Source organism: Bubalus bubalis, chromosome 13 (assembly GCF_019923935.1).
Source record: "Bubalus bubalis isolate 160015118507 breed Murrah chromosome 13, NDDB_SH_1, whole genome shotgun sequence".
In the NCBI taxonomy this organism is placed as follows: Eukaryota; Metazoa; Chordata; class Mammalia; order Artiodactyla; family Bovidae; genus Bubalus; species Bubalus bubalis.
This window is the reverse complement of record NC_059169.1, coordinates 68,035,178-68,062,355: the sequence shown is the minus strand read 5'-3', so window position 1 is coordinate 68,062,355 and position 27,178 is coordinate 68,035,178. Positions and strand designations below refer to the sequence as shown.

Sequence of the window (27,178 nt, the reverse complement as noted above, 5' to 3'; positions counted from 1 at the left end):
TTATATAGATATTTTACTTTATTGTATACGTATTAGATACATAGTTTAAAAGGAATAAAAATCCTACTCTCTAGAACATGAGACAGTAAATAGAACAAAGATTGACACTATTATATAAATGGGATTCATGAACATAAATAAGTAGTGATTTTTAACTATATTTATATTATGCAGTTTTAAAACTATCTAATCTTTTACAATGACCAAATCCTTACTTGAAACTGTAGAGTTGATAAAGGATATATGCCACTTAAGTATTAGTTTGGAGACTTACAAAACAGTTTTACTGGTGGTATTTATGTGTGAGAGGAGTCCTACTACTGTGTATGATTATCATGTTTTAGGAGACATGATTTAATGGTGAAGTTTTTATACTAACATTACAAGGAAAAAATCAGTTTTAAGTTATTAGTTATTTTAGAAATACTACTTAAACTAGAATGACATTTATGAAATAGTATATATTCCTTCTCTAATTCCATTTTAATGGTCTATATAAACGGTTATCAAACGAAGCGATGGGGTTAAAATTTTTTTAGTATTTTAGATAATAGTCAAGTTAGAAAAGGAACTTAAGAAAGGAACTCAGATTTAAAGTTCCAAAGACCCATCAGCTTTGGCACGTTTTCTTTCTTACCACAAATCATTTGCCCTTAGAAATGGAGTAGTTAACTATCCTTCTTATGACCTTGGCTATAATAAAAAGAAAGCGGTCAAGAGACCACAGATGCAGCCACCGGCACTGATGGAGAGCAGCTGTGAGCAGGCAGGGACACAGGAGACCGCAGAACTGGGCGACAGAGTGAGCTAATTCAGTCTTAACAAATCACCTATTTCAGAGAAAAACTCGGTCTGTTGAGATCAACAAGGCAGGATTAACTTTCTGCCGTGAATACTTAGGTACTTGGCAACTCCTGACCTAAAGGACATACAAAACCACAACCAACCAACCACTCTTGGAATATAATATAACCCCATTCCTTATTAGAACCTCACTCCTCTTCTGCTGAGTCAGGTTCAGAGAACATTCCGCACAGGGCTGCGTTGGGGCGGCACACGAAAGCATCAGTTTCACATCCCAACTCTGTTAACTGTTCCAGTGAAGACACGCAAGGATAATGGTCTTTTAACATATCTGGCAATTTAGAGGTCTTCTCTTGAAGACGTCGAGAACGTCTAACTGGTGTTAGAAACTTTAGCTCTTTATATGCTGAATTTGTTTCATCAAACTGCATCTTCTTTTTTACACTAAAAAAGAAAGACCCACAAAATTATTCCCATTTTCACTTCATATTTTTATACTAAATATTTATCCATGTGACTTGTCCTACAGAAAGAGGGCCTGCCAGCTCCCTGAAGTCAGGAACTTTTTCATTTCTCCATTTGTTGCTTGTTACAACTTGTACACACTAGATACTTGAATACCTATAGAATTGGCTAATTGCTCAATTCCAAAACCCACTGTTATTAGTAATACCCAGAAATTAAAGTTTTTCTTTTTTAAAATGGTAATATTTAGGAAAAAGCAAAGCAAGTACAGGTGAAATGTTCCAATCACATTTTGTTTGAAACCTTTCTATTAACAAATAGTTCTAATCAGGAGCTTAAAGATTTCAAAATACCACATGCATGATCCCTAAGCATAAAAACAAGAGCACATTACATTTTAAAAGTTTACCTTTGCAAGTATGGCGTAGTAGACACATTATATTTAATTAAGCAACCTGCCCTAGTGTTTGTACTTGGGGTTTTAACATCACTGGTTGGGTCTTTTACTTTGTCATCTTGCTCTTTTTCACAGTCTTGAAACACATTTCTAGGAGGCTTATTTTCCATTTCCAGTTTTCCTGGTTCTGGACCAGCACCGGCTCCGTCAGCGTGGGCCTGGGTCTCCTCTTTGGCTGCACTAGTGTCCTCAATGTTTCCTCCTACAGAGAGATTTATAGACGAAGCTTTTGTTTGACTATAAAGAACAAATTCGGAAGACAAGTTTGTTTACAGTTAGCTGAATTTACAAAATCAAAGAACCACACTGCCATCTTGTAACCATTTACTTTTTCTAAGCAGATACTGCTAACAATTATTTAACAAATACCTAATATTTCCTATGTGTCAGGGATTACAGAAATGAATATCAAAAGGAAATCATCCACACCCTTTAAGAAGTTCACATTCTGTGGAAGAGACATGCTTTAAAATAATTATGTGAAAAATGCTATACAGGAGGTTAAAAAAACAAAGGGTCACAAGAACCCATACAAAGAAATAACTGAATTTGCTTGAGGACAGGGAGATGGCAAAGGAAGGCTTCACAAATGACATTTACATGGGGTCTTGAAAAATGAGTACAAGACAGAAGGAGGACAATCTTGGTATGAAGCTTAAAAATGATCTACTAAGACAAAATTAAAGGGCCAGCATGCTTAGAATATATAAATTTTTAAAAATTACGGTATAACTGACATATAATATTTGTTTCAAGTGTACAACATAATGATTTGATATTTGTATATATCGTGAAATGACGACCACATACATTGTGAAATGATAACATCTGTCCCCATGGAGAGTTACAGATCTTTTTTTCTTGTGATGAGGACTTCTAAGGTTTACTCTCTCAACTTTCAAATATGCAACACAGTGTTATTACTTCAGATACCACACTGTACTTTGCATCCCCAGGACTTACTTATTTTATAACGGGTAGTTTGTATCTTTTGACCTCCCTTCACCCATTTCAGTGGGTTAGGCTGTTCTTAGACCTTCCTCTGCCTTTGGTTTGTGATACGGTCATGGTGGAGAGATCTGACAGGATGTGGTCCACTGGAGAAGGGAATGGCAAACCACTCCAGTATTCTTGCCTTGAGAACCCCATAAACAGTATGAAAAGGCAAAATGATAGGATACTGAAAGAGGAACTCCCCAGGTCAATAGGTGCCCAATATGCTACTGGAGATCAGTGGAGAAATAACTCCAGAAAGAATGAAGGGATGGAGCCAAAGCAAAAACAATACCCAGCTGTGGATGTGACTGGTGATAGAAGCAAGGTCTGATGCTGTAAAGAGCAATATTGCATAGGAACCTAGAATGTCAGGTCCATGAATCAAGGCAAATTGGAAGTGGTCAAACAAGAGATGGCAAGAGAGAACATCGACATTCTAGGAATCAGCGAACTCAAATGGACTGGAATGGGTGAATCTAACTCAGATGACCATTATATCTACTACTGCGGGCCGGAATCCCTCAGAAGAAATGGAGTAGCCATCAAGGTCAACAGAAGAGTCCGAAATGCAGTACTTGGATGCAATCTCAAAAACGACAGAATGATCGCTGTTCGTTTCCAAGGCAAACCATTCAATATCACAATAATCCAAGTCTACGCCCCAACCAGTAGCGCTGAAGAAGCTGAAGTTGAATGGTTCTATGAAGACCTACAAGACCTTTTAGAACTAACACCCAAAAAAGATGTCCTTTTCATTATAGGGGACTGGAATGCAAAAGTAGAAGTCAAGAAACACCTGCAGTAACAGGAAAATTTGGCCTTGGAATACGGAATGAAGCAGGGCAAAGACTAATAGAGTTTTGCCAAGAAAATGCACTGGTCATAGCAAACACCCTCTTCCAACAACACAAGAGAAGACTCTATACATGGACATCACCAGATGGTCAACACCGAAATCAGACTGATTATATTCTTTGTAGCCAAAGATGGAGAAGCTCTATACAGTCAGCAAAAACAAGACCAGGAGCTGACTGTGGCTCAGACCATGAACTCCTTATTGCCAAATTCAGACTTAAATTGAAGAAAGTAGGGAAAACCACTAGATCATTCAGGTATGACCTAAATCAAATCCCTTATGACTATACAGTGGAAGTGAAAAATAGATTTAAGGCCCTAGATTTGATAGATAAGAGTGCCTGATGAGCTATGGAATGAGGTTCATGACATTGTACAGGAGACAGGGATCAAGACCATCCCCATGGAAAAGAAATGCAAAAAAGCAAAATGGCTGTCTGGAGAGGGCTTACAAATAGCTGTGAAAAGAAGAGAAGCAAAAAGCAAAGGAGAAAAGGAAAGATATAAGCATCTGAATGCAGAGTTCCAAAGAACAGCAAGAAGAGATAAGAAAGCCCTTTTCAGCGATCAATGCAAAGAAATAGAGGAAAACAACAGAATGGGAAAGACTAGAGATCTCTTCAAGAAAATTAGAGATACCAAGGAACATTTCATGCAAAGATGGGCTCGATAAAGGACAGAAATGGTATGGACCTAACAGAAGCAGAAGATATTAAGAAGAGAGGGCAGGAATACACAGAAGAACTGTACAAAAAAGATCTTCATGACCCAGATAATCACGATGGTGTGATCACTGACCTAGAGCCAGACATTCTGGAATGTGAAGTCCAGTGGGCCTTAGAAAGCATCACTATGAACAAAGCTAGTGGAGGTGATGGAATTCCAGTTGAGCTATTTCAAATCCTGAAAGATGATGCTGTGAAAGTGCTGCACTCAATATGCCAGCAAATTTGGAAATCTCAGCAGTGGCCACAGGACTGGAAAAGGTCAGTTTTCATTCCAGTCCCAAAGAAAGGCAATGCCAAAGAATGCTCAAACTACCACACAATTGCACTCATTTCACATGCTAGTAAAGTAATGCTCAAAATTCTCCAAGCCAGGCTTCAGCAATATGTGAACCATGAACTTCCAGATGTTCAAGCTGGTTTTAGAAAGGGCAGAGGAACCAGAGATCAAATCGCCAACATCCGCTGGATCATCGAAAAAGCAAGAGAGTTCCAGAAAAACATCTATTTCTGCTTTATTGACTATGCCAAAGCCTTTGACTGTGTGGATCACAGTAAACTGTGGAAAATTCTGAAAGAGATGGGAATACCAGACCACCTGATCTGCCTCTTGAGAAATTTGTATGCAGGTCAGGAAGCAACAGTTAGAACTGGACATGGAACAACAGACTGGTTCCAAATAGGAAAAGGAGTACGTCAAGGCTGTATATTGTCACCCTGTTTATTTAACTTCTATGCAGAGTACATCATGAGAAACGCTGGACTGGAAGAAGCACAAGCTGGAATCAAGATTGCTGGGAGAAATATCAATAACCTCAGATATGCAAATGACACCACCCTTATGGCAGAAAGTGAAGAGAAACTAAAAAGGCTCTTGATGAAAGTGAAAGTGGAGAGTGAAAAAGTTGGCTTAAAGCTCAATGTTCAGAAAACGAAGATCATGGCATCCTGTCCCATCACTTCATGGGAAATAGATGGGGAAACAGTGCCAGACTTTATTTTTTTGTGCTCGAAAATCACTGCAGATGGTGACTGCAGCCATGAAATTAAAAGACGCTTACTCCTTGGAAGGAAAGTTATGACCAACCTAGATAGCATATTCAAAAGCAGAGACATTACCTTGCCAACAAAGGTTCGTCTAGTCAAGGCTATGGTTTTTCCTGTGGTCATGTATGGATGTGAGAGTTGGACTGTGAAGAAGGCTGAGCGCCGAAGAATTGATGCTTTTGAACGGTGGTGTTGAAGACTCTTGAGAGTCCCTTGGACTGCAAGGAGATCCAACCAGTCCATTCTGAAGGAGATCAGCCCTGGGGTTTCTTTGGAAAGAATGATGCTAAAGCTGAAACTCCAGTACTTTGGCCACCTCATGCGAAGAGTTGACTCATTGGAAAAGACCCTGATGCTGGGAGGGATTGGGGGCAGGAGGAGAAGGGGACGACAGAGGATGAGATGGCTGGATGGCATCACTGACTCTATGGACGTGAGTCTGGGTGAAGTCCGGGAGCTGGTGATGGACAGGGAGGCCTAGCGTGCTGTGATTCATGGGGTTGCAAAGAGTCGGACACGACTGAGTGACTGAACTGAACTGAGTCTTTCCTGGTTTTTCCTTCTCTCACCCTGATCATTCCCTCTTACATGTGTGTGTATTAGTTGCTCAGTCATGTATGATTCTTTGCGACCCCACAGACTGTAGCTTGTCAGACTCCTCTGTCCATGGGATTCTCCAGACAAGAATACTGGAGTGGGTTGTCATTCCTTCTCCAGGGGATCTTCTTGACCCAGGGATCAAACCCAGGTCTCGGCACGGCAGGCAGATTCTTTACCATCTGAGCCACCAGGGAAGCCCATTCCCTCTTAAGCTCCTTCATTAAATACAGCCTTTAAGATCAGATCATATTGATTTCCTGTATGTCCCACTGGTACTTATTAACAGCAATCATAAATAGAAATATTCTCTGTTTAACTAAAAAATCTTTATAGAGGTCATCTAGTCAAAAAAGTGAAAGTCATGTCCAACTCTTTGCAACTCCGTGGACTATAACCTGCCAGGCTCCTGTTCATGGGATTCTCCAGGCAAGAATACTGGAGTGGGTTGCCATTCCCAACGCCAGGAGACCTTCCTAACCAAGACAGGAAAAGGCTAGAGAGGTAAGGTAACTTTCACAGATACATAATAACGATTTTGAACCAGATCTCCTAGTTAAGAATTATTTATACTATGTAGAGTCAATGAATTTCAGAGGTAAGTCAACAGAAGTATGAGGAAAGAACCAACTTAAATATTAAAAAAGGTTTAAAAAGATAAAAATAATTCAGCAAAGAAATTTAAAATTAAATCACAATTTACCTGAAGGAAACAAAAGAAACTAACTTACCAAATTTAAGTTTTTCTTGACTCTTCCTTGTCAGAATGTCAACAATTGTATGTCGCATCTCTTCGATGGGCTTATTTTTATTTTAATGAAGAAAGCAGACCCATATAAGTTTTATATTTCAAACATTAACTAGGTTATCCAAGTTGAAAATATTAAAACCAGTGATTACATGTTTTAAAAGAAAGCAATGGTTCTTAGACCATTTTTCTCAGAATTCTTGCTCCTCAATTTGAAAAACGCAACTGTCTTTTCCAAATAAAAATGAACTTAAAGAAAAGGAAGAAAGTGAAGTTGCTTAGTCGTGTCCGACTCTTTGCGACCCCATGGACTGTAGCCCACCAGGCTTCTCTGTCCATGGGATTCTCTAGGCAAGAACACTGGAGTGGGTTGCCATTTCCTTCTCCAGGGGATCTTCCGGACCCAGGGATTGAACCCAGGTCTCCCACATTGCAGGCAGATGCTTTACCCTCTGAGCCACCAGGGTTAAGGGATAGAATTTTATCAGTTTAAAAAATTTCTGTTAATTTTTCTTAAGCCTATGGTAACTATTACTGCTTGCTTGACAGGAACAAAATGAATGAACAAGTAGCAAATTAAGACTATTAGTATCTATCAAAGAGCTGATCATATTTTTTACTCTAAATTTGTATTACTTTATTCCTTTTCTCCTACATTCCAGCCCATGGTTATATTTTTGTTTCACATGCTATTAAATGCATCTTTGAAGAGTTCAAGGTAGATTAGTCTAACATTTCATTTATTCAAAAACTCAGCAGCTCAGAAACCATGCATTAAACGTCATATAGTGTAAGTACTTACTACATTCCCTTGAAGCACAGTGCCTGCTAATGGAGTATATTCAAAGTATGGTACAAAAGGGAAGCTCGGGGTCACAGTCTTAATTCTTGAACTTGGTCCTGAAGGACTCACCCATCAGGTGTTCAGTTTTCTTGTCCAGTTTTGATCCCTGTTCCCCAACTTCTGCTCTGGTCTCACATCTCTTTACTGCTTTCTCTATGAATGCCTGGCTCTAGTTTTGCATCTTAGCTATACTGTCATAAGCACCATTAAGCAACGTCCCTCTGGCTCAATGTAGTAGGGACCTAACATTCTCTTCCAGGTAAAGTTCGGTGGAATATAATTATCCTTCAGCAAAGTGTCTTACACATTTAGAGAGAATACCTGCTGAATATATGATATTTTAATTCAGGTGAAAGATCAGATAGTATTTGTTGGCTTTGCTGGTACTAAAGGATATAGACCTTTCTTAAGGAAAGGCTGAAAAAGAAAAGTTTTTAAAAATTCTCTTTGTAAACAATTTCCAAGAATGCACTTCTGAGACACTTGGCCAGAAGGAAATACATTTAGGAATATCTGCCCATAAAAACAAAAAAAACAACCAAATAAAAACTCAAGATATGACTTATTCTATACCCCAGGGCTTTTTTGTAGCAGCACAATGGGAAGAGGTAACAGATACAATGTTAAACTACTATGGTGCTAATAATGTCAGAGAAATTCGTTTATTGCCATTTTCTATATGTGACTGGACCAAACATATGGCATATAAATGTGAGTCCATAAAGATAGACTTGTAAAGTGAGAGTTCTCTGGTCAGAGAGCTTGCTAACATTTTAAAAGTTAATTTAATTCCATTTGCTTTCTATTAAATAAATACTTTTTAATACTGAAAATTCAGTCTTTCAGTAGATTTCTCCACTAGAGGATGTCCAAAATGACATGTTGTGGTAAACTATTTCTCACATCACATTTTAGGAAACGCATATTTCAGCTTATATCCATTTTCTAAGGTCTGACTATCCCTAGTACATGAGCAAGCTTTAGAAGGGTGAGAAACAGCCTCTATAATATGTAATTCTGTGGTCTTTAAACATTCATTACTGCCACATAAATAAGCAAAATTGTATCAAGTTATATGGTGATGTGTTCCACAATAATTCTGAATTATTTACACTGAAATAATAAAGACACGTAAGTTATCATCTCACCTGAGCTCCTGACAGAATGGCCTTCTCATAGATTGCGATAATACTTTCAATAGGACTTGTGAGTGATTCAATATGTGCAAGGCATATCCAATATTTAACAAGCTTTTTGGCATCTGGAATATTTTTAATCAGGTCATTTAGTGTAACTAATACTTCTTCTTTTGGACACCCCTAAAACAGCAAGAAATAAAGTGAGTGATGCTGTTTAGTCTACAAACTATGAACAATTAAGTAAGCCTACTACAATCAGGATCAGTGGTAAAGAGAAAAAAAGGGTGGTAGAAAATTATTCATAAAATAGTCACCATTGTTTTCCTTACTCCAAACTTATTCTGAATAGTTAGCAAGAAGTAGATCAGTCAAGAGTCAGAAAAACGAAACCCTAGTTGAGAAAAAATTAGTAAACAGAGCGGCTAGCATGCTGCTCAGTCTCCATGTCTGGCCTCGTGTGTGTGATGGAGTACATCTGTTGGTGTGTGCATGCATTTACACTTTTCCCGCCTCTGCCTGGTCTCAGTTGTGGCTTGCAGGATCTTCTCGTTGCAGCAAGTGGGATCCAGTTCCCCGACCAGAGATGGAACCCAGGTTCTCTGCCATTGGGAGCGCAGAGTCCTAGCCACTGGACCACCAGGGGAGTCCCTATTTGTTATTTCTTTACTTATAATTTTTTAACCTACCAAATGCTTATGGAAACAGCTCACTAGTTTTTTTTTTCCCCTAATTATCTTTGTCAGGTTTTAATAGTAAGATTAAAAAAACGAATCTGTAATGGCTTATGTAATTAACAGCTATATACAGGTAAGTAGAAGGGCAGAAAATTCCACAGTATCAATAAAAAACCCCAGTAGAGTAGATAGGAATAGAATCAGTTTCCCTGACCATAATTTTCACTGGCTGTCAGAACTACAAAATGTTTAAAGATATTCATAAAGACTAGAGAAAAGGTTTGAAATCACACTCTGTATTCATCAGTCTTGCTATGTTTAGACACTAGTGAGTGACCAAAGCAAGATTAAAGAGACATCAGGAGAAAAACACACACACACACACACACACACACACACACACACACACTCCGAAGTTGATTATCATACCCATAGGATTCTGGTCCAAATCATTAAATTCTACAGTTCAAGACCATGTTGGTTTAGATTAATGGGATTTGGTTTACAAATATTTTAGTTAAATTTAATCTGTGATAATAATTTGTGTTGCTAGTCTTTGGTACAGTGTAGAATGAGTAGAAAAAATAATTTGTAAATACGTTGATTGAATGTAAAAAACAGAAGTATCAGAGCAAATACCCAGCCCCAGCCTACTCTATAATAATATCTTAGAGAAATACAATATTTATAAACTCAATGGAAAAAAAATCTAAGTATCCCTTTGATTTATTTATAGGAACTCAATTAGAATGTAGCCCATTAAAGGCTAAAGAGAAACAATCTCACAATTAAGTCTCTATAACACCGCTGACACATTAATTGGTCATAAAAGACTGATGATATAATTTAATGAGATAACACTGATGAAGGTAATTTGTAAGCTATGAACTTAATTTGTAAGCTATTAAGTTATAAGCTATAAAGCTGTAAACAAATATAAAATAAAGACTCTACCTCATTAATCAGGTTCAGGCATTCAGAAAATGTCTTGTTTACTTTTTCAGTAAACAGTCGTTGCTCATCTTCTTCTGCCATGGTAGTCCAGAAGGATCCAACAGGTTGCTCCTTTTGTGTTTCGGGCTCAGGCCGGGTAACTGCTGAGCTCGGAGGCCGTTTCAGAATTCTTCCTTTGCCAGCCTTCCACTCACTCAGACGAGCTCTACAGTCAGAAGCAGCAGATAAACGTTAGCAGAAACGTTAGCAGAAAACTGTGACACTGAGGACAGGATTCTGTCAAACACAGCGAAAGCTGAACAGCACTTCCAGTCTTTAATTCTACACTAGTGGCACGTATATGGTTCACCTGTCTGAAGATAAACAGGGAACATATCAGTGTTAACTATATGCACAGAGACCTCAAGAATGCATTTTTAAATGGAGAGGTTATAAAACATTTCCCAATTTCATTAACCATTTTAACTTTGACTACATAAAACAACCTAATTAAACATGTTTTGGTTTGGTTTTAGTCGCTAAGTCATATCCGACTGTTTTGCGACCCCATGGACTGTAGCCCACCAGGCTCCTCTGTCCATGGGATTATCCGGGCAAGAATATTGGAGTGGGTTGCCATTTCCTTCTGCAGGGTTTCTTCCCGACCGAGGGATCAAACCTGTGTCTTCTGCATTGCAGGTGGATTCTTTACCACTGAGCCACCAGGGAAGCCCAATTAAACATACTCAAGCATAGTAACTTAGGATATACTGTTCCACAATATAAATAAGCTTAGACTGATCTGCACATGAAGAGAATCCATGTACAAAAAACTCGAATACTCTAATATCAAGGAAATGATAAGCCGAATTCACAAATGGGACTCTACTGAAAATTGAGCTAATAAAATTACATCTACTTACTTTCTCTCCTCCGCAGTTTCTTTGGGCTGAGTCCATCTACTGTCAACAGCTGCTTTCACCGTAGTGTGGCTGCGCTGGCCAGCGGTTTTTGACTTTTCTATCAGTTTAGTGTTAGAAGATGTAGCAGGCCTGGCTACCATTCCAGCTGCCATGCTTTTTGATAGTGTCTTATCTCCTTTTATGTCCTGCGAAGAACCGGTCTTGATGCCAGACAAAACTGTATTTAACTCTTTCTCTCGAGGCCCTTTCCGAACTGTGACATTGGCAGACATCCTGCTGTTGCCGGGTTTCATGGTGTCCTGGGCTTTGTTGTGCTGACTTCTAATAGGAGGTCGCACAAGGTGTCGGATCTGAGATGTAGCGCTCGCAAATTTAGTGGCAGACGTCATATGTGAGGCTCTATCACTTTTCACTGTTATGCTGCTGACGTCTCCAGGCTGAGGCTTTGTGGCTTTAGAGACAGTCGCTGGAAGTTTCTTGGTTGTTGCAGAACTCTCATCTTTGACTTGCAGTGGTTTTCTAAAGGAATTAATCTTAGACTGAATAATTTGGCCACGATATGCTCCAAGCACAGGTTTCTTGGGCACGTTAGCATCATGCTTTGGTTTTTCTGTAATCACTGGTTTTTTTTTACTGTTGTTTTTGAGGTGAAATGTTTGGCTTAATGTTCTATGTTGACTTTGGGGGTCATCTTTAACTGGTAACAATGGCAGAGTTTGATTATTATCCTCAGAATTAGGTGGATCCGTGGCTAGAGTTGAATTGGTTAATTCATTAGAAGATTTTAAAGGAATACAGTTTTTTTCCACTGTTAAATTATTTTTGATCCCGGTAGGTCTACCAACATTCTCTTTATCAGCCTAAAAGAGTTATTTAAGACAAATCAGTATTTTAGAATTCCTTTCTTTCAGAAAGAGTTTAGGGAAAAAAACCTTCTTTAGGGATGAGGGAAAAGGGATGGAGAGCTACTCCATATCTTACCATTTTTGTCTTTGTTTTCAGAACTTTTTTCCCTTCTTGGATCTGGCCTTCAGATGTCCTGACTCTCTGATCTCCATCACTTAAAAAAAAAAAAGAAAATCCACATGCTTTTAGATAATGCTTCCTTTTTGGGGGGAGGTATAAGATCATGTAACCACTCTCAGACTTGGTAGTTCTAAATTGAGACAAGAACTGAGCTGAGATTGACTTGTTCTAAGCAAAACTTTTCTTTATTGTAGGGTGATTTAAAGCGTAAACAACATGGCTAGGGAAACTAAAGATATTTTCTTACAAGATCTTAAACCCTGCCATAATCTCATTCTAAACCATTCTCTAGTTGTTCAAACGAGTCTTCAAAAATCTTTGTTAAGCAACACTTTCTTTGGTTAGTTTTACGTATCTGGTACCAGACTTTCCTTGAAAAAAATTATTTTGAAATAGGTCTCCCAAAAGAAAACCAAAAATTTTCAAACACACAATTTATTAATTAATGTGGATTTTAGTTTCCAGAGGGCATTGCATTTAGACTATACATCCCAAGCTAAAGATTCTTCAAGAATTAAACCTAGGAACAAGATGGCGGATGAGTAGGTGGACATGGAGTCTATCTCTCTCCATGGATACATCAGGAATACACCTTCAGACACAGAAGTGCATGCAGAACACCAGCTGCGAGCGGACAGGAGGATCTGACCAGCATAAAAGAATATACAGACCCACGCAAAACTCAGTAGAATGAAGGAACTAGAGGGAAAAACAGGAGTGTTAGTTAGGACTAGGCCTGACCTAGGCGGGTGGGGGAACTGAAGCAGGGGTCTGATCCCCACACTGGGGCAACTGTCTGAGTCAGAGGAGAAACATTTAAGGCTGAGAGTGCAACAGCTGATCTGTGGCATTCTAAATGGAATGAGACTCAGACAGTCCTTGCTGCAGCCATACATACCCCAGACAGGGCTGTAGATGCCCTGGAAGGCACAGCGGCTGGGAGCTGGAGTTTAGGGATTGTGGAGCAATCCCGGGGTGAGGGCTACTGTTGACTGCAGAGAGATGGGTTGAGGGGATGTGAGGGAGGAGACTGTGGTGGGAAGTGCCTGTGGAGGAAAGCCAGGCAGCCATGGAAGAAGGGCGACACTGCTGAGTCCCATGTAGGGGTGGAGCCATCACCATAGCCTCTCTCCCCCCACACGCCAGAATCCGCAGCTGAACAGAGAGGCTGGCCCATCAAACACTGGAGGCACTGAACTACAGACTAGGACCCCACCCAGGGTGCCCCTTTAAGCGCCTGACCTACCAGTCTATAGAGTAGGGCCCCAGCCAGGGGGGCCCCTCTATGTGCCTGATGCACCAAACAACAGAGAAGGACTCCAGGCAAGGAAGCCCTCTAAGTGCCTGAAGGAGCGGAGCTATAGAGACTGGCCAAAGAGGCCTTCTGATTGCCAGCTACAAGAGGCTTGAAAAAAGACTCTGATACGGCCATAACCCCTGCGGCAGAGGTAGTCGGTGTCACTGCACACTTGGCGCCACCAGGGTCCCCACAAGTCAAGCAGCTGCGCCACCTTCATGCTTAACTCTTACGGGGGCAGAGCTGCCACAGGCAAAAAAAGCCTTGCGTCTTTGTGCACAGGGTTGCTTTGGTAGTGTCCAACTCTGAGACCCTGTAGACTGTGGACTTCCAGGCTTCTCTGTCATGGAGGGGCTCTCCAGGCAAGAATACTGGAGTGTATTGGCCAGTGCGGGTGGCCATACCCTTCTAGAGCACGATATTCCCTGCTTCCCTCACTGCCAACTCCCGAGTACCTGGTGCTGCCAGAACCCCTGCGACCCATGCACCACCTCCACACCTGGCCCTCACAGGGGCAAACCCAAGTCCTCCAGGGCAGCCTCAGGAGCAAACCCCAGTGGACGACCCACATGCAGAGGTGGAAATAAAACCACAATTAAAACCCAGGGGCAATGCGGCTAAGGAAGAAGGCCCAAAACGTTCCCACCAGCTGTACAAGCTGCAGATTAAATCCACAGGATCAACTATGTAGACTCTACCTACGGAATATATAAAAGGTCATTAAGAGCTCCCACAAAAGAAAACGTATTAGTTCTGATAGCTGTGGGCATTGGAGGCAAGAATACAGAGGAGTAAGACCAGGTTAGAATCTGAGCCCACAGCAGGTGCAGGGATCAGCACAGTGTTGGAGGCATCCTAGGGAGGCGAGGCGGACGGTGACTCCCAGCGAGGGAAAGGACTCTGACAGCAGTGACTCAAGAAAAGCCTTTATTATTCTTATGTTTTGACTTGTTCTGAAGATTCTTTGGTATTTTTTTTCTTTTTTTCCCCCTGTGTTATAGTTGTTGATTTTATTGGCACTATGAAATCTAATTAAGCTTCTGAGCTTTTTTTTTTCTTTTTCTTTTTTCTTCTCAGTCACATTTTTTATTACTGTATAAACCTCTGCCTCTACATTGGGCTTTTGCAGTTCTGGGGAGTTTCCTTTTTTTTTTCTTTTCTCTTTTTAAAATTTTTTAAACCTATTATTGTTTTTCCTACATTTATTCCTTTGTTGGCTTTTCCTACTGTTTTTTTTTTTCTTGCAGTTAATCTTTAATGTATATAAATCTTCTTTATCTACCTCTGTTTAGCCTTGCATATCTATTCTTTCTTTTCCTCTCAACATATTTGTTAGTTTTATTTTCATTGCTTTATTCCCAGTTGGCACCTTGCTTTAGTTTTGTTTTCCAGTTTGTTCTTCAGATAGTTAGTTTTGTTCTGGTAGAGATAATTTTTGGTTTCCTTTGTCTGCTGGGTCAATCTGTTGTACTTTATTTTTGTTGGACTGTTTTCATTTTGCTTATGGGTGTTTATGTGTATATTCAGTCACACTTTTTATTTTTATTATTGTTATAAACCTCTGCCTTTGCATTGGGCTTTTGCAATTCTGTTATGTTTTTTTTTCTTTCTTCTTTTCTCTTTTTTATAATTTTAACTTAAATTTTCTAAACCTATTATTTTTTTCTACATTTATTCCTTTGTTTGCCTTTCCTACTGCAATTAATCTTTAATACATATAAATCTTCTGCATATACCTCTATTTAACTTTGCGTATCTATTCTTTCTTTTCTTTCCTCTCAACATATTTGTTAGTTTTGTTTTCATTGCTTCATTACCCACTTGACACCTTGCTTTAGTTTTGGTTTCCAGTTTGTGCTTTACTTAGTTTTATTCTTAACTGGTAAATATAATTTTTTATTTCCTTTGTTCTCTGGGTCAATCTATTGTACTTTACTTTTGTTGGACTATTCTGACTTTGCTCATGGGTGTATATGTATATTCCATTATTTTAATTATTATTTGACTGATTTTGTAACTGCCATTTGTCTGGAGTTCATCTTTGGTCCCTCATTTTTGGATATTTGTTTTAATCTCACCTAATGCCATAACAAACCACTTGTAGAAGCTTTGATCCTGACCAGAGATCAAGCCTTGAGCCTTTGGAGTGGGAGCACTGACCCCAAGACCCTAGACTACCAGACAACTAACCTTCAGTTCAGTTCAGTCGCTCAGTAGTGTCTGACTCTTTGCAACCCCATGAATCGCAGCACGCCAGGCCTCCCTGTCCATCACCAACTCCTGGAGTTCACTCATACTCATGTCCATCGAGTCGGTGATGCCATCCAGTCATCTCATCCTCTGTCGTCCCCTTCTCCTCCTGCCCCCAATCCCTCCCAGCATCAGGGTCTTTTCCAATGAGTCAACTCTTCGCATGAGGTGGCCAAAGTACTGGAGTTTCAGCTTTAGCATCATTCCTTCCAAAGAACACCCAGGGCTGATCTCTTTTCTTCAGTTCAGTTCAGTTCAGTCGCTCAGTCATGTCCAACTCTAGTATCAAATAGTGAGAACTCACACAAAGGAAACCACTTGAATACAATTCCCGGCATCACCCAACCAACAGTAGCACACTGTGCAGGAGGCCTCATCTAAACAACAAAGAAAACAAAAATACAAACCCAATCATCAGCAGACAGGATTACCACCTGACTCAGCCTTGCCCATTAGAGGAAAAACAAACAAAGACTCAGCACAAATCTCACCCTATAAGAAGCTTACACAAACCACTGGACCAACCTTAGGAGGGCAGAAACCAAAAGGAAGAAAGAATTCAACCCTGAAGGCTGGGAAAAGGAGACCTCAAACACAATAAGTTAAAAATAATGAAAAGGCAGAGAAATACTACACAAATAAAAGAACAAACTAGAAACACAGAAGTCCAAATAAATTAAGAGGAAATAGGCAAGCTACCTGAAAAAGAATTCAGAATAATGATAATAAAGATGATCAAAAAACAAAATGGAGAAAATGCAAAAATCAATTAACAAAGACCTAGAAGAATTAAAGAATAAACATACAAACAACACAATTAATGAAATTTAAAATACTCTAGAAGGAATAACAGCAGAAGAACGAATCAGTGAGCTAGAAGATAAAATGGTGGAAATAACTTCTGAAAAGAACTGATATTCTCAGAGACATCTGGGACAATATCAAATGTACCAACAATTCGAAGAATTATATGGGTCCCAGAAGAAGAGAAAAAGAAAGGGTATGAGAAAATTTTTGAAGAGATTATAGTTGAAAATTTCCCCAACATGGAAAAAGAAATAGTCAATCAAGTCCAAGAGGCATAAAGAGTCCCATACAGGATAAACCCAAGGAGGAATATGCCAAGACACACACTAATTAAACTAACAAAGACTAAACACAAAGAAAGAATATTAAAAGCAGCAAGGGAGAAGCAACAAGTAACATACAAGGGAAACCCCATACATTTAACAACTGATCTTTCAGCAGAAACTGTGCAGGCCAGAAGGGAATGGCAGGATATATTTAAAGTACTGAAAGGGAAAAAGAAAAATCTACAACCAAGATTACTGTATCTGGCAAAGATCTCATTCAAAATTGATGGAGAAATAAAAAGTTTCTCAGACAAGCAAAAGTTAAGAGAATTCAGTACCACCAAACCAGCTTTACAACAAATGTTAAAGGGGCTTATATAGTCAAGAAATACAAGAAAAAGAAAAAGAATTACAAAATCAACCCCAAACAATTAAGCAAATGGCAATAGGGACATATGTATCAATAATTACTTTAAATGTAAATGGATTAAATGCTCCAACCAAAAGACACAGACTGGCTGAATGGATACAAAAACAAGACTCATACAAATGCTGTCTACAAGAAACCCACTTCAGACCTAAAGACACATATAGACTGAAAGTGAGAGGATGGGAAAATATATTCCATGCAAATGGGAAGCAAAAGAAAGCTGGAGTAGCAATCCTCATATCAGACAAAACAGACTTTAAAATAAAGAAGATTACAAGAAATAAGGAAGGACACTGCATAATGATCAAAGGATCAATCCAAAAGGAAGACATAACAATTGTAAATATCTATGCACCCAACATAGGAGCACCTCAGTACATAAGACAAACACTAATAGACACAAAAGGAGAAATGGACAGTAACACAATAATAGTAGGAGACTTTAACACCCCACTCACACCAATGGACAGATCATCAAAACAGAAAATTAATAAGAAAACAGAAGTCTTAAATGATACATTAGATGAGATGGATCTCATTAATATCTTCAGGACATTCCATCCAAATGCAGAAGAATACACCTTCTTCTCAAGTGCACATGGAACATTCTCCAGAATAGACCACGTTCTGGGTCACAAATCAGACCTCAATAAATTTAAGAAAACTGAAGTCATAGCAAGCATCTTCTCCAATCACAATGCTATGAGACGAGATATCAATTATAAGAAAAAAACTGTAAGAAACACAAACACATGGAGATTAAACGACACATTTCTAAATAACCAACAGGTTCCTGAAGAAATAAAAAAATTTCTAGAAACAAATGACAATGAAAACACAAGTCAAAACCTATGGGAGCAGCTTTTGCTGCAGTTCTAAGAGGGAAGTTTATAGCAATACAATCCTACCTCAAGAAACAAGAAAAACATTGAATAGACAACCTAACTTTATACCTAAAACAACTGGAAAAATAAGAACAAAAAACCCCAAAAATTAGTAGAAGGAAAGAAACATAAAGATCTGAGCAGAAATAAATGAAAAAGAAATTAAAGAAACAATAGTAAAGATTAATAAAACTAAAAGCTGGTTCTTTGAGAAAATAAACAAAATTGACAAACCTTGAGCCAGACTCATCAAGAAAAAAAGAGAAGAATCAAATCAACACATTAGAAATGAAAAAGGAGAGGTTAAAACAGATAATGCAGAAATACAAAGGATTATAAGAGACTATTATGACCAACAATATGGCAATAAAATGGATAACCTGGAAGAAATGGACAGATTCTTAGAAAAGTTCAATCTTCAGGACTGAACCAGGAAGAAATAGAAATTATGAACAACCCAATTACAAGCACTGAAATTGAAGGTGTGATAAAAAATCTTCCAATAAACAAAAACCCAGGATCAGATGGCTTCACAGGAGAATTCTATCAAACATTTTGAGAAGAGCTAATGCCTATCCTTCCAAACTCTTTCAAAAGATTGCAGAGGAAGGAACACTTCCAAACTCAATTCTATGAGGCTACCATCACCCTGAAAACCAAAGCCAGACAAAGACAACACACAAAAAGAAAACTACAGGCCAATATCACTGATGAACATAGATGCACAAATCCTCAGCAAAACTTTAGCAAACAGAATTCAGCAACACATCAAAAAGCTCATAAACCATGATCAAGTTGGGTTTATTCCAGGAATCCAAGGATTCTTCAATATACGCAAATCAAACAATGTGATACACCATATTAACAAACTGAAAGATAAAAACCATATGATAATCTCAATAGATGCAGAAAAAGCCTTTGAAAAAATTCAGCACCCATTTATGATTAAAACTCTTCAAAAAAATGGGCATAGAAGTAACCTACCTCAACATAGTAAAGGCCATACATGATTAGCCTACAGCAAGCATTATTCTCAATGATGAAAAACTGAAAGCATTGCCCCTAAGATCAGGAACACGACAAGGGTGTCCACTTTCACCACTATTATTCAACATAGTTTGGAAGTCCTAGCTACAGCAATCAGAGAAGAAAAAGAAATAAAAGGAATCCAGATCAGAAAAGAAGGAGTAAAGCTCTCACTGTTTACAGAAGACATGATACTGTACATAGAAAACCCTAAAGATAGTATCAGAAAATTACTACAGCCAATCAGTGAATTTAGCAAAGTTGCAGGATACAAAATCAATACAAAGAAGTGACTTACATTTCTATATATTAACAGTGAAAAATTAGACAGAGAAATTAAGGAATTGATCCCATTCACCATTGCAACAAAAAGAATTAAATATCTAGGAATAAACTTACATAAGGAGACAAAAGAACTGTACATAGAAAATTATAAGACACTGATGAAAGAAATCCAAGATGACATAAACAGATGGAGAGATACTCCATGTTCCTGGGTAGGAAGAATAAATATTGTGAAAATGACTATACTACCAAATGCAATCTACAGATTCAGTGTGATTCCTATCAAATTACCAATGGCATTTTTCACAGAACTAGAACAAAACATTTCACAATTCATATGGAAACACAAAAGACCCCGAACAGCCGAAGCAGTCTTGAGAAAGAAGAATGGAGCTGGAGGAATCAAACCTTCCTGACTTCAGATTATACTACAAAGTCATCAAGACTGTATGGGACTGACACAAAAACAGAAATATAGACAAAATGCAACAAGATAGAAAGCCCAGAAATAAACCCATGCACCTATGGGTACCTTATTTTTGACAAAGGAGGCAAGGATACACAGCGGGGAAAGACAACCTCTTCAATAAATGGTGCTGGGAAAACTGGACAGCTACACGTCAAAGAATGAAATTAGAACACTTCCTAACATCATACACAAAGATAAACTCAAAATGGATTAAAGACCTAAATGTAAGACCAGAAACTATAAAACTTTTAGAGGAAAACGTAGAATACTTGATGACATAAACCAAAGCAAGATCCTCTATAACCTACCTCATAGGGTAAAGGAAATAAAAACAAAAGTAAACAAGTGGGACCTCATTAAACTTAAAAGCTTTTGCACAGCAAAGGAAACTATAAGCAAGGTGGAAAGACAACCCTCAGAATGGGAGAAAATAAAAGCAAATGAAACAACTGACAAAGGATTAATTTCCAAAATATACAAGCAGCTCATATAACTCAACGTCAGAAAAACAAACAACCCAATAAAAAAGTGGGGAAAAGACCTAAACAGACATTTCTCCAAAGATGACATACAGATGGCTAACAGACACATGAAAAGATGCTCAACATCGCTCATTATTAGAAGAATGCAAATCAAAACCACAACCTCAGACCAGTCAGAATGGCCATCATCAAAAAGTCTACAAACAATAAATGCTGGAGAGGGTGTGGAGAAAAGAGAATGCTCTTGCACTGTTGGTGTGAATGTAAATTGATACAGCCACTATGGAAGACAGTATGTAGATTCCTTAAAAAACTACGAATAAAACCACTATATGACCCAGCAATCCCACTCCTGGCATACACCCTGAGGCAACCAAAATTGAAAAAGACACATGTATCCCACTGTTCACTGCAGCACTATATACAATAGTTAGAACATGGAAGCAACCTAGATGTCTATCAACAGATGAATGGATAAAGAAGTTGTGGTACATATACACAATGGAATATTCAGTCAGTTCAGTTCAGTCTTGTCCAACTCTTTGCGACCCCACGAATCGCAGCACGCCAGGCCTCCCTGTCCATCACCAACTCCCAGAGTTCACTCAGACTCACGTCCATCGAGTCAGTGATGCCATCCAGCCATCTCATCCTCTGTCGTCCCCTTCTCCTCCTGCCCCCAATCCTTCCCAGCATCAGAGTTTTCCAATTAGTCAACTCTTCGCATGAGGTGACCAAAGTATTGGAGTTTCAGCTTCAGCATCATTCCTTCCAAAGAAATCCCAGGGCTGATCTCCTTCAGAATGGACTGGTTGGATCTCCTTGCAGTCCAAGGGACTCTCAAGAGTCTTCTCCAACACCACAGTTCAAAAGCATCAATTCTTCGGCGCTCAGCCTTCTTCACAGTCCAACTCTCACATCCATACATGACTACTGGAAAAACCATAGCCTTGACTAGATGGACCTTTGTTGGCAAAGTAATGTCTCTGCTTTTGAATATGCTATCTAGGTTGGTCATAACTTTCCTTCCAAGGAGTAAGCATTTTTTAATTTAATGGCTGCAGTCACCATCTGCAGTGATTTTGGAGCCCCCAAAAATAAAGTCTGACACTGTTTCCACTGTTTCCCCATCATTACTTAGCCATAAAATGGAACGCATTTGAGTCAGTTCTGATAAGGTGGATGAACCTAGAACCTATTATACAGAGTGAAGTGAGTCAGAAAGAGAAAGATAAATATCATATTCCAATGCACGTATACAGAATCTAGAAAAATGGTACTGAAGAATTTATTTACAGGGCAGCAATGGGACTTCCCTAGTGGCTCAGAGGCTAAAACGTCTGCCTGCAATGCGGGAGACCCGGGTTCAATCCTTGGGTTGGGAAGAGTCCCTGGAGAAGGAAATGGCAACCCACTCCAGTATTCTTGCCTGGAGAATCCCATGGTCGGAGAAGCCTGGTGGGCTACAGTCCACGGGGTCGCAAAGAGTAGGATACAACTAACCGACTTCACTAACGGAGACATAGGGAATAGACTTATGGACACGGGGAGAGGAGAGGAGAGGGTTAGATGTATGGGAAGAATAACATGGAAACTTATATTAGCATATGTAAAAGACAGCCAATGGAAATTTGCTGTATGGCTCAGGAAACTCAAACAGGGGCTCTGTATCAACCTAGAGGGGTGGGATGCAGAGGGAGACGGGAGGGAGGTTTCAAAAGGTAGGGGATATATATGTACCTATGGCTGATTCATGTTGAGGTCTGACAGAAAACAACAAAATTCTATAAAGCAATTATTCTTCAATTAAAAAAAAAAAAGAATTAAACCCACACTTCTTTTTACAGAGATAGGCTAGTTAGTACAGGCCATGAGACTCTCTCAGCAAATGATTTCGTATTCTGTGAACAAAGTGGGGAAAAAAGGGTCAGTTGGACATGCCTTTGATTCTAAGTCAGATTTCAACTTCATAGATACAAAAATGTGAACAAAATGTATATTTTACGGTCAACAGAGTTTGAGAGCTCTATAGTTTAGATTGTTCTTTTCTTCCCATTGTGTATAAGAGTACTCTAAACCCCATAACCCAGTTGGATTCCTTATTTAAATAAGTAACTTGAGAGTCACAGTCACATTTGAATTAATGTTCTTTCTCTGCTTTCCCTCTATTAATTTCATTCCACCTCAAGGTCTTAAATAAATACCATCTACACACTGACAACTCGCAAGTTTTTATCTCTAGTCCAATTCTCACCCCCTGAACTTCAGACACATCACTGTTTGGCATCTCCACTTAGATGTCTTCTTGCTACCTCAGACTTATCATGGTCAAACAGAGCTCTGGATTCTCCCACTCCTCCCTCACGCTTCCCATCTCAATATACAGGATCACCATCCACCCAGTTATTCAAATCAAAAGTCTAGGATCATCTTTTTGTCTTGAACAAAAAAATTGGGATTTGTGAAAGAAAATGTTTATTCTAAAGTAAAGAAACTATATGCAAGTCAGGAAGAAACAGTTAGAACTGGACATGGAACCACAGACTGGTTCCAAATAGGAAAAGGAGCACGTCAAGGCTGTATATTGTCACCCTGCTTGTTTAACTTCTATGCAGAGTACATCATGAGAAACGCTAGGCTGGAAGAAGCACAAGCTGGAAGCAAGATTGCCAGGAAAAATATCAATAACCTCAGATATGCAGATGACACCACTCTTATGGCAGAAAGTGAAGAGGAACTAAAAAGCCTCTTGATGAAAGTGAAAGAGGAGAGTGAAAAAGTTGGCTTAAAGCTTAACGTTCAGAAAACGAAGATCATGGCATCTGGTCCCATCACTTCATGGGAAATAGATGGGGAAACAGTGGGAACAGTGTCAGACTTTATCTTTTTGGGCTCCAAAATCACTGCAGATGGTGACTGCAGCCATGAAATTAAAAGACACTTACACTTTGGAAGGAAAGTTATGACCAACCTAGATAGCATATTCAAAAGCAGAGACATTACTTTGCCAACAAAGGTCTGTCTAGTCAAGGCTATGGTTTTTCCAGTGGTCGTGTATGGATGTGAGAGTTGGACTGTGAAGAAAGCTAAGCGCCGAAGAATTGATGCTTTTGAACTGTGGTGTTGGAGAGGACTCTTGAGAGTCCCTTGGACTGCAAGGAGATCCAACCAGTCCATTCTAAAGGAGATCAGTCCTGGGTATTCATTGGAAGGACTGATGCTGAAGCTGAAACGCCAATACTTGGGCCACCTCATGAGAAGAGTTGACTCACTGGAAAAGACCCTTATAATGGGAGGGATTGGGGGCAGGAGTAGAAGGGGATGACAGAGGATGAGATGGCTAGATGGCATCACTGACTCAACGGACGTGAGTTTGAGTGAACTCCGGGAGATGGTGATGGACAGGGAGGCCTGGTGTGCTGTGATTCATGGGGTCGCAAAAAGTCGGATATGACTGAGCAACTGAACTGAAAGAAACTAATTAATGTAAAAAAATTTTTTTTAATTTTTATTGGGAACAATGCCAAACTTAAAGTTGCAAAATTATAAATAAAGAATATGCATATATTCTTTACCCAGATTTGCCTCCTGTTAACATTTTTATCTCATTTCCAATATCATTTGCACTCTTTCTGAACGTATCTATGTGTAGAATATATACAACTTTTTACCTGAACTTTTCAAGTTAAGTTATATACATGATGGCTCTTTACCACTAAATGCTTTGATGTTTATTTCCTAAAAACAGGAATTTTATATACTCACAGAACAGTCATCAAATTCATAAGTTTACCTTGATTTACCACCTTATTGTTCACAGTTGAAAACTGAGCTAATAATGTCCTTCACAGTATTTCCTTTTCCACTATCAAACACAGTATAAGGGTCAGGTATTGAACTTAGCTGTCATATCTCTTTAGCCTCCTTTAACCTGGACATTCAGGATCATCTCTGACTCTATTTTTTCTTTTATATCCCACAGCTAATCCATCACCAAGTCCTGCCAGCTCTATCTCCTAAATATAAGCAGAAGTTTCCACCCTGGAGAAGGGTATGAAGCATTCATCAAGACAAACTATATCAATAAATACAGTACCTATTATAAAGAAATGCAAATTAAAATACTGGATTAAATAAAATGTTATTAAAATTCATTTCCTTTTAAAAATGTGGCCACTAGAAAATTTTAAATTACACATGTGGCTCACATTACATCTTTACTGGACAGCTTTAATTTGACAGACGTGAACTGAAAAAAATTTGACCTCACCTGAGTAACATCTGATTTTCCTGTTTGCACGCAAAGGAAGTTTTTCTTTTTAACAGATGCTCCTTGAGTTTTTGTCTTCTTTGCTCTAAATAACAAAAGAGCTAAGGGTCAGCATCAGCTACAATAACTCCAATACTGATTTAACTTCGAAAAATATTCTACTTGAGATCACATATTGTCTACAACCCAAAATTTCCCATTTCAATACTGCCTTTGAGAAATAATCATATTTTTAAATTACTGTTACTATAACTGGTCCCCATAACCACTCTGTTATGTACAAGAATAACATTGCCTACTGTCCGAAAGTGAAGTCTGGAGAGCATCACATACAGTTCCCGAAAGCCAAGTTTTAAGAGCTAAATGGTAGAGATGAGACACCTGACTCCAAGTTCTAATATACCAGAAGTGGGTGAGAATTTGTTTTCCCATTCATAGGCCAAGAAACAGCTATTATTTCTGAAGACCCGGACAACTCGAGATTTCTCTGAACTCGAAGGGAACGAGTTCAATCTGAAGCATCAAACGCGCACACCCTTCGGCAAAAATGAACTCCCGACTCGGGAGGCGGGAGGGCCCTGCGCAGGCGCAGCTACCCGGGCGGGCGCGGCCCCGCCCCGCGCCGCCCCGCCCCCGCGGGCCCGGAGCCCAGAACACTCGCTCCTACGTCGCCCCCGGCTAAACGGATTCTCTCACCTGAGGCGCGTCTCCCCCGCCAGCGTGTCTCGACCGCACGCAAGGCGTTCAGTCCGTACACTAACAGCACACAGCGGGCACCACTCCGATTGTCCAGTTCATAAACGCCGAGAACGCGGCCGCGAGAGGCCAAGGCCCCGTGCGGGCTTCTCACACAACCGTACCGGGGTTGGGGGCGGGGGAAGGCGGTCTGCGGCCCCGCGGCCCTGACGGCCTTGCCCGAGCCATCCCGCCCCTGCAGCCGCCCCGGCCCCTCAGGCAAACGATCCACCGTCCGGCTCGCGCCACTCCCGCCACCGCGGGCCTCACCTCTGAATGCGGACTGGGTCCTCTGACTCGGGTTCAGCTGCAGGTCCTGGGGGATGGCTGGGGTGCTCATCACAGCTCGGGGCAGCACGGTACGTGTCTCCGGCGTAAACTTCCTCCGGACGCTGCTGCTGTTCTCTGCCTCTGGGCGCGCGGGCTCTGCCTTAGACAGCGCGGCCGCCCATTGGTGCTCGGCGTGAATTGAACAAGCCAATGGGCGTAGAGGGGCGGGGCCTGAGCTACGGTTGCAGAGGCGGGGCTTGCGTCTCCCGACTTCGGTTAGGACCGCTCTGGACTGAGTCAGTGGGTTTTCAAACCTAAACAGCGTGCTTGGGCTTGGGCTTGGACTTGGCCATGTGAGAGGAGTCGGCCTGCTGTCTCTGCTCAGTAGCAGATAGATCTCTTCTTTAGACGCTCACACTGCATTGAGGAAGGCAGAGGAGAAAAGTGTTGTCTGGTGTGTTTCAGTTCAGTTCAGTCCAGTCGCTCAGTCGTGTCTTCTTTGCGACCCCATGAATCGCAGCACGCCAGGCCTCCCTGTCCATCACCAACTCCCAGAGTTCACCCAAACTCATGTCCATCGAGTCAGTGATGCCATCCAGCCATCTCATCCTCTGTGGTCCCCTTCTCCTCCTGCCCCCAATCCCTCCCAGCATCAGGGTCTTTTCCAATGAGTCAACTCTTCGCATGAGGTGGCCAAAGTATTGGAGTTCCAGCTTCACTGAGGGTTATGTTAGGTAAGTAGACTAGGGAAAAGGAGTCCAAAATGGCAGTGGCTAAAAGACAAGGAAGGGAAAAGCCCGCGAAAATAGAACAAAAGAAGGTCAAAGGAAGGTCCAAGGACCAGAGTGAAGGCTTCAGGCAGAACAAACAGCGCTCCTGGCTAAGCCCAATTTGCACAGGGCAGGCCAAGGTGGAGGAAAAAACATATAAAAGGAGGAGCCAAAGTGCTTTCTGACGGACTCGCTCTCTCTCTCTCTCCTGCTATCTTCTAAATAAAATAGAGCTATAACACTGATTTGCCTAAGAGCTGTAGTACGGTTTGTCCAAGACCCAAAAGCTGTGATGCACCAAGGGCTTTAATGTCCATCGCTCCAAATCTTTGTTGTGAAGAGACAAAGAACCGAGGAACATACACTGGCGTGACAGTTATAAGTGCCCACTGCTGTACCCAGAGCGTGTGTATTTCCCTTTCACAAATATTCATTGCCGCATCACCGCCCTGAAGTGGGAAGTTATCAGGCTCAGTAGCTACATGTCCACGTTGGCACAGATTGCGAAGAGGAACTGAAATGAGGGTCTACTCCTCCTGCAATGCAAGAGATGCAGGTTCCATCCCTGAGAAGATTCCCTGGAGAAGGAAATGGCAACTCACTCCAGTACTCTTGCCTAAAGAATCCCATGGACAGAGGAGCCTGGCCGGCCACAGCCAATGGGATGGAAAAGAATTGGACACCACCGAACGACTTGGGTGTTA

At 40.2% G+C, this 27,178-nt stretch overlaps 1 protein-coding gene across 5 annotated transcripts; it reads right to left on the bottom strand.

Moving 5' to 3' along the window:
- On the bottom strand, nucleotides 1-25,881 carry CKAP2 (cytoskeleton associated protein 2). 5 transcript variants are annotated; one of them, XM_025262944.3, is made up of 9 exons: nucleotides 25,705-25,881; nucleotides 24,700-24,784; nucleotides 12,189-12,267; nucleotides 11,208-12,067; nucleotides 10,306-10,510; nucleotides 8,687-8,857; nucleotides 6,678-6,747; nucleotides 1,679-1,928; nucleotides 1-1,248 (listed from the first exon to the last, which is right to left on the bottom strand). In XM_025262944.3, exons 1-9 carry the CDS (start codon nucleotides 25,772-25,774, stop codon nucleotides 993-995), a joined length of 2,046 nt encoding a protein of 681 aa, XP_025118729.3. In that variant the 5' UTR covers nucleotides 25,775-25,881; the 3' UTR covers nucleotides 1-992. The 5 variants fall into 5 exon arrangements, with proteins under 5 accessions (XP_025118729.3, XP_044782718.2, XP_025118730.3 ...); XM_044926783.2 differs by lacking the exon at nucleotides 25,705-25,881 and adding an exon at nucleotides 25,396-25,698; XM_025262945.3 differs by lacking the exon at nucleotides 25,705-25,881 and adding an exon at nucleotides 25,103-25,248.
- Between the last annotated feature and the right edge of the window lie 1,297 nt (nucleotides 25,882-27,178).

What these genes read in the sequence shown, in the direction of transcription:
- CKAP2 (XM_025262944.3), bottom strand. Translation starts at nt 25,774, where the DNA reads ATGAGCACCCCAGCCATCCCCCAGGACCTGCAGCTGAACCCGAGTCAG. An exon ending in TGAAAACAAAGACAAAAATG is followed by an intron (nt 12,068 to 12,188) that starts GTAAGATATGGA and finishes TAACTCTTTTAG; the next exon opens with GCTGATAAAGAGAATGTTGG. An exon ending in GCCTGAACCTGATTAATGAG is followed by an intron (nt 8,858 to 10,305) that starts GTAGAGTCTTTA and finishes TTGCTGTTTTAG; the next exon opens with GGGTGTCCAAAAGAAGAAGT.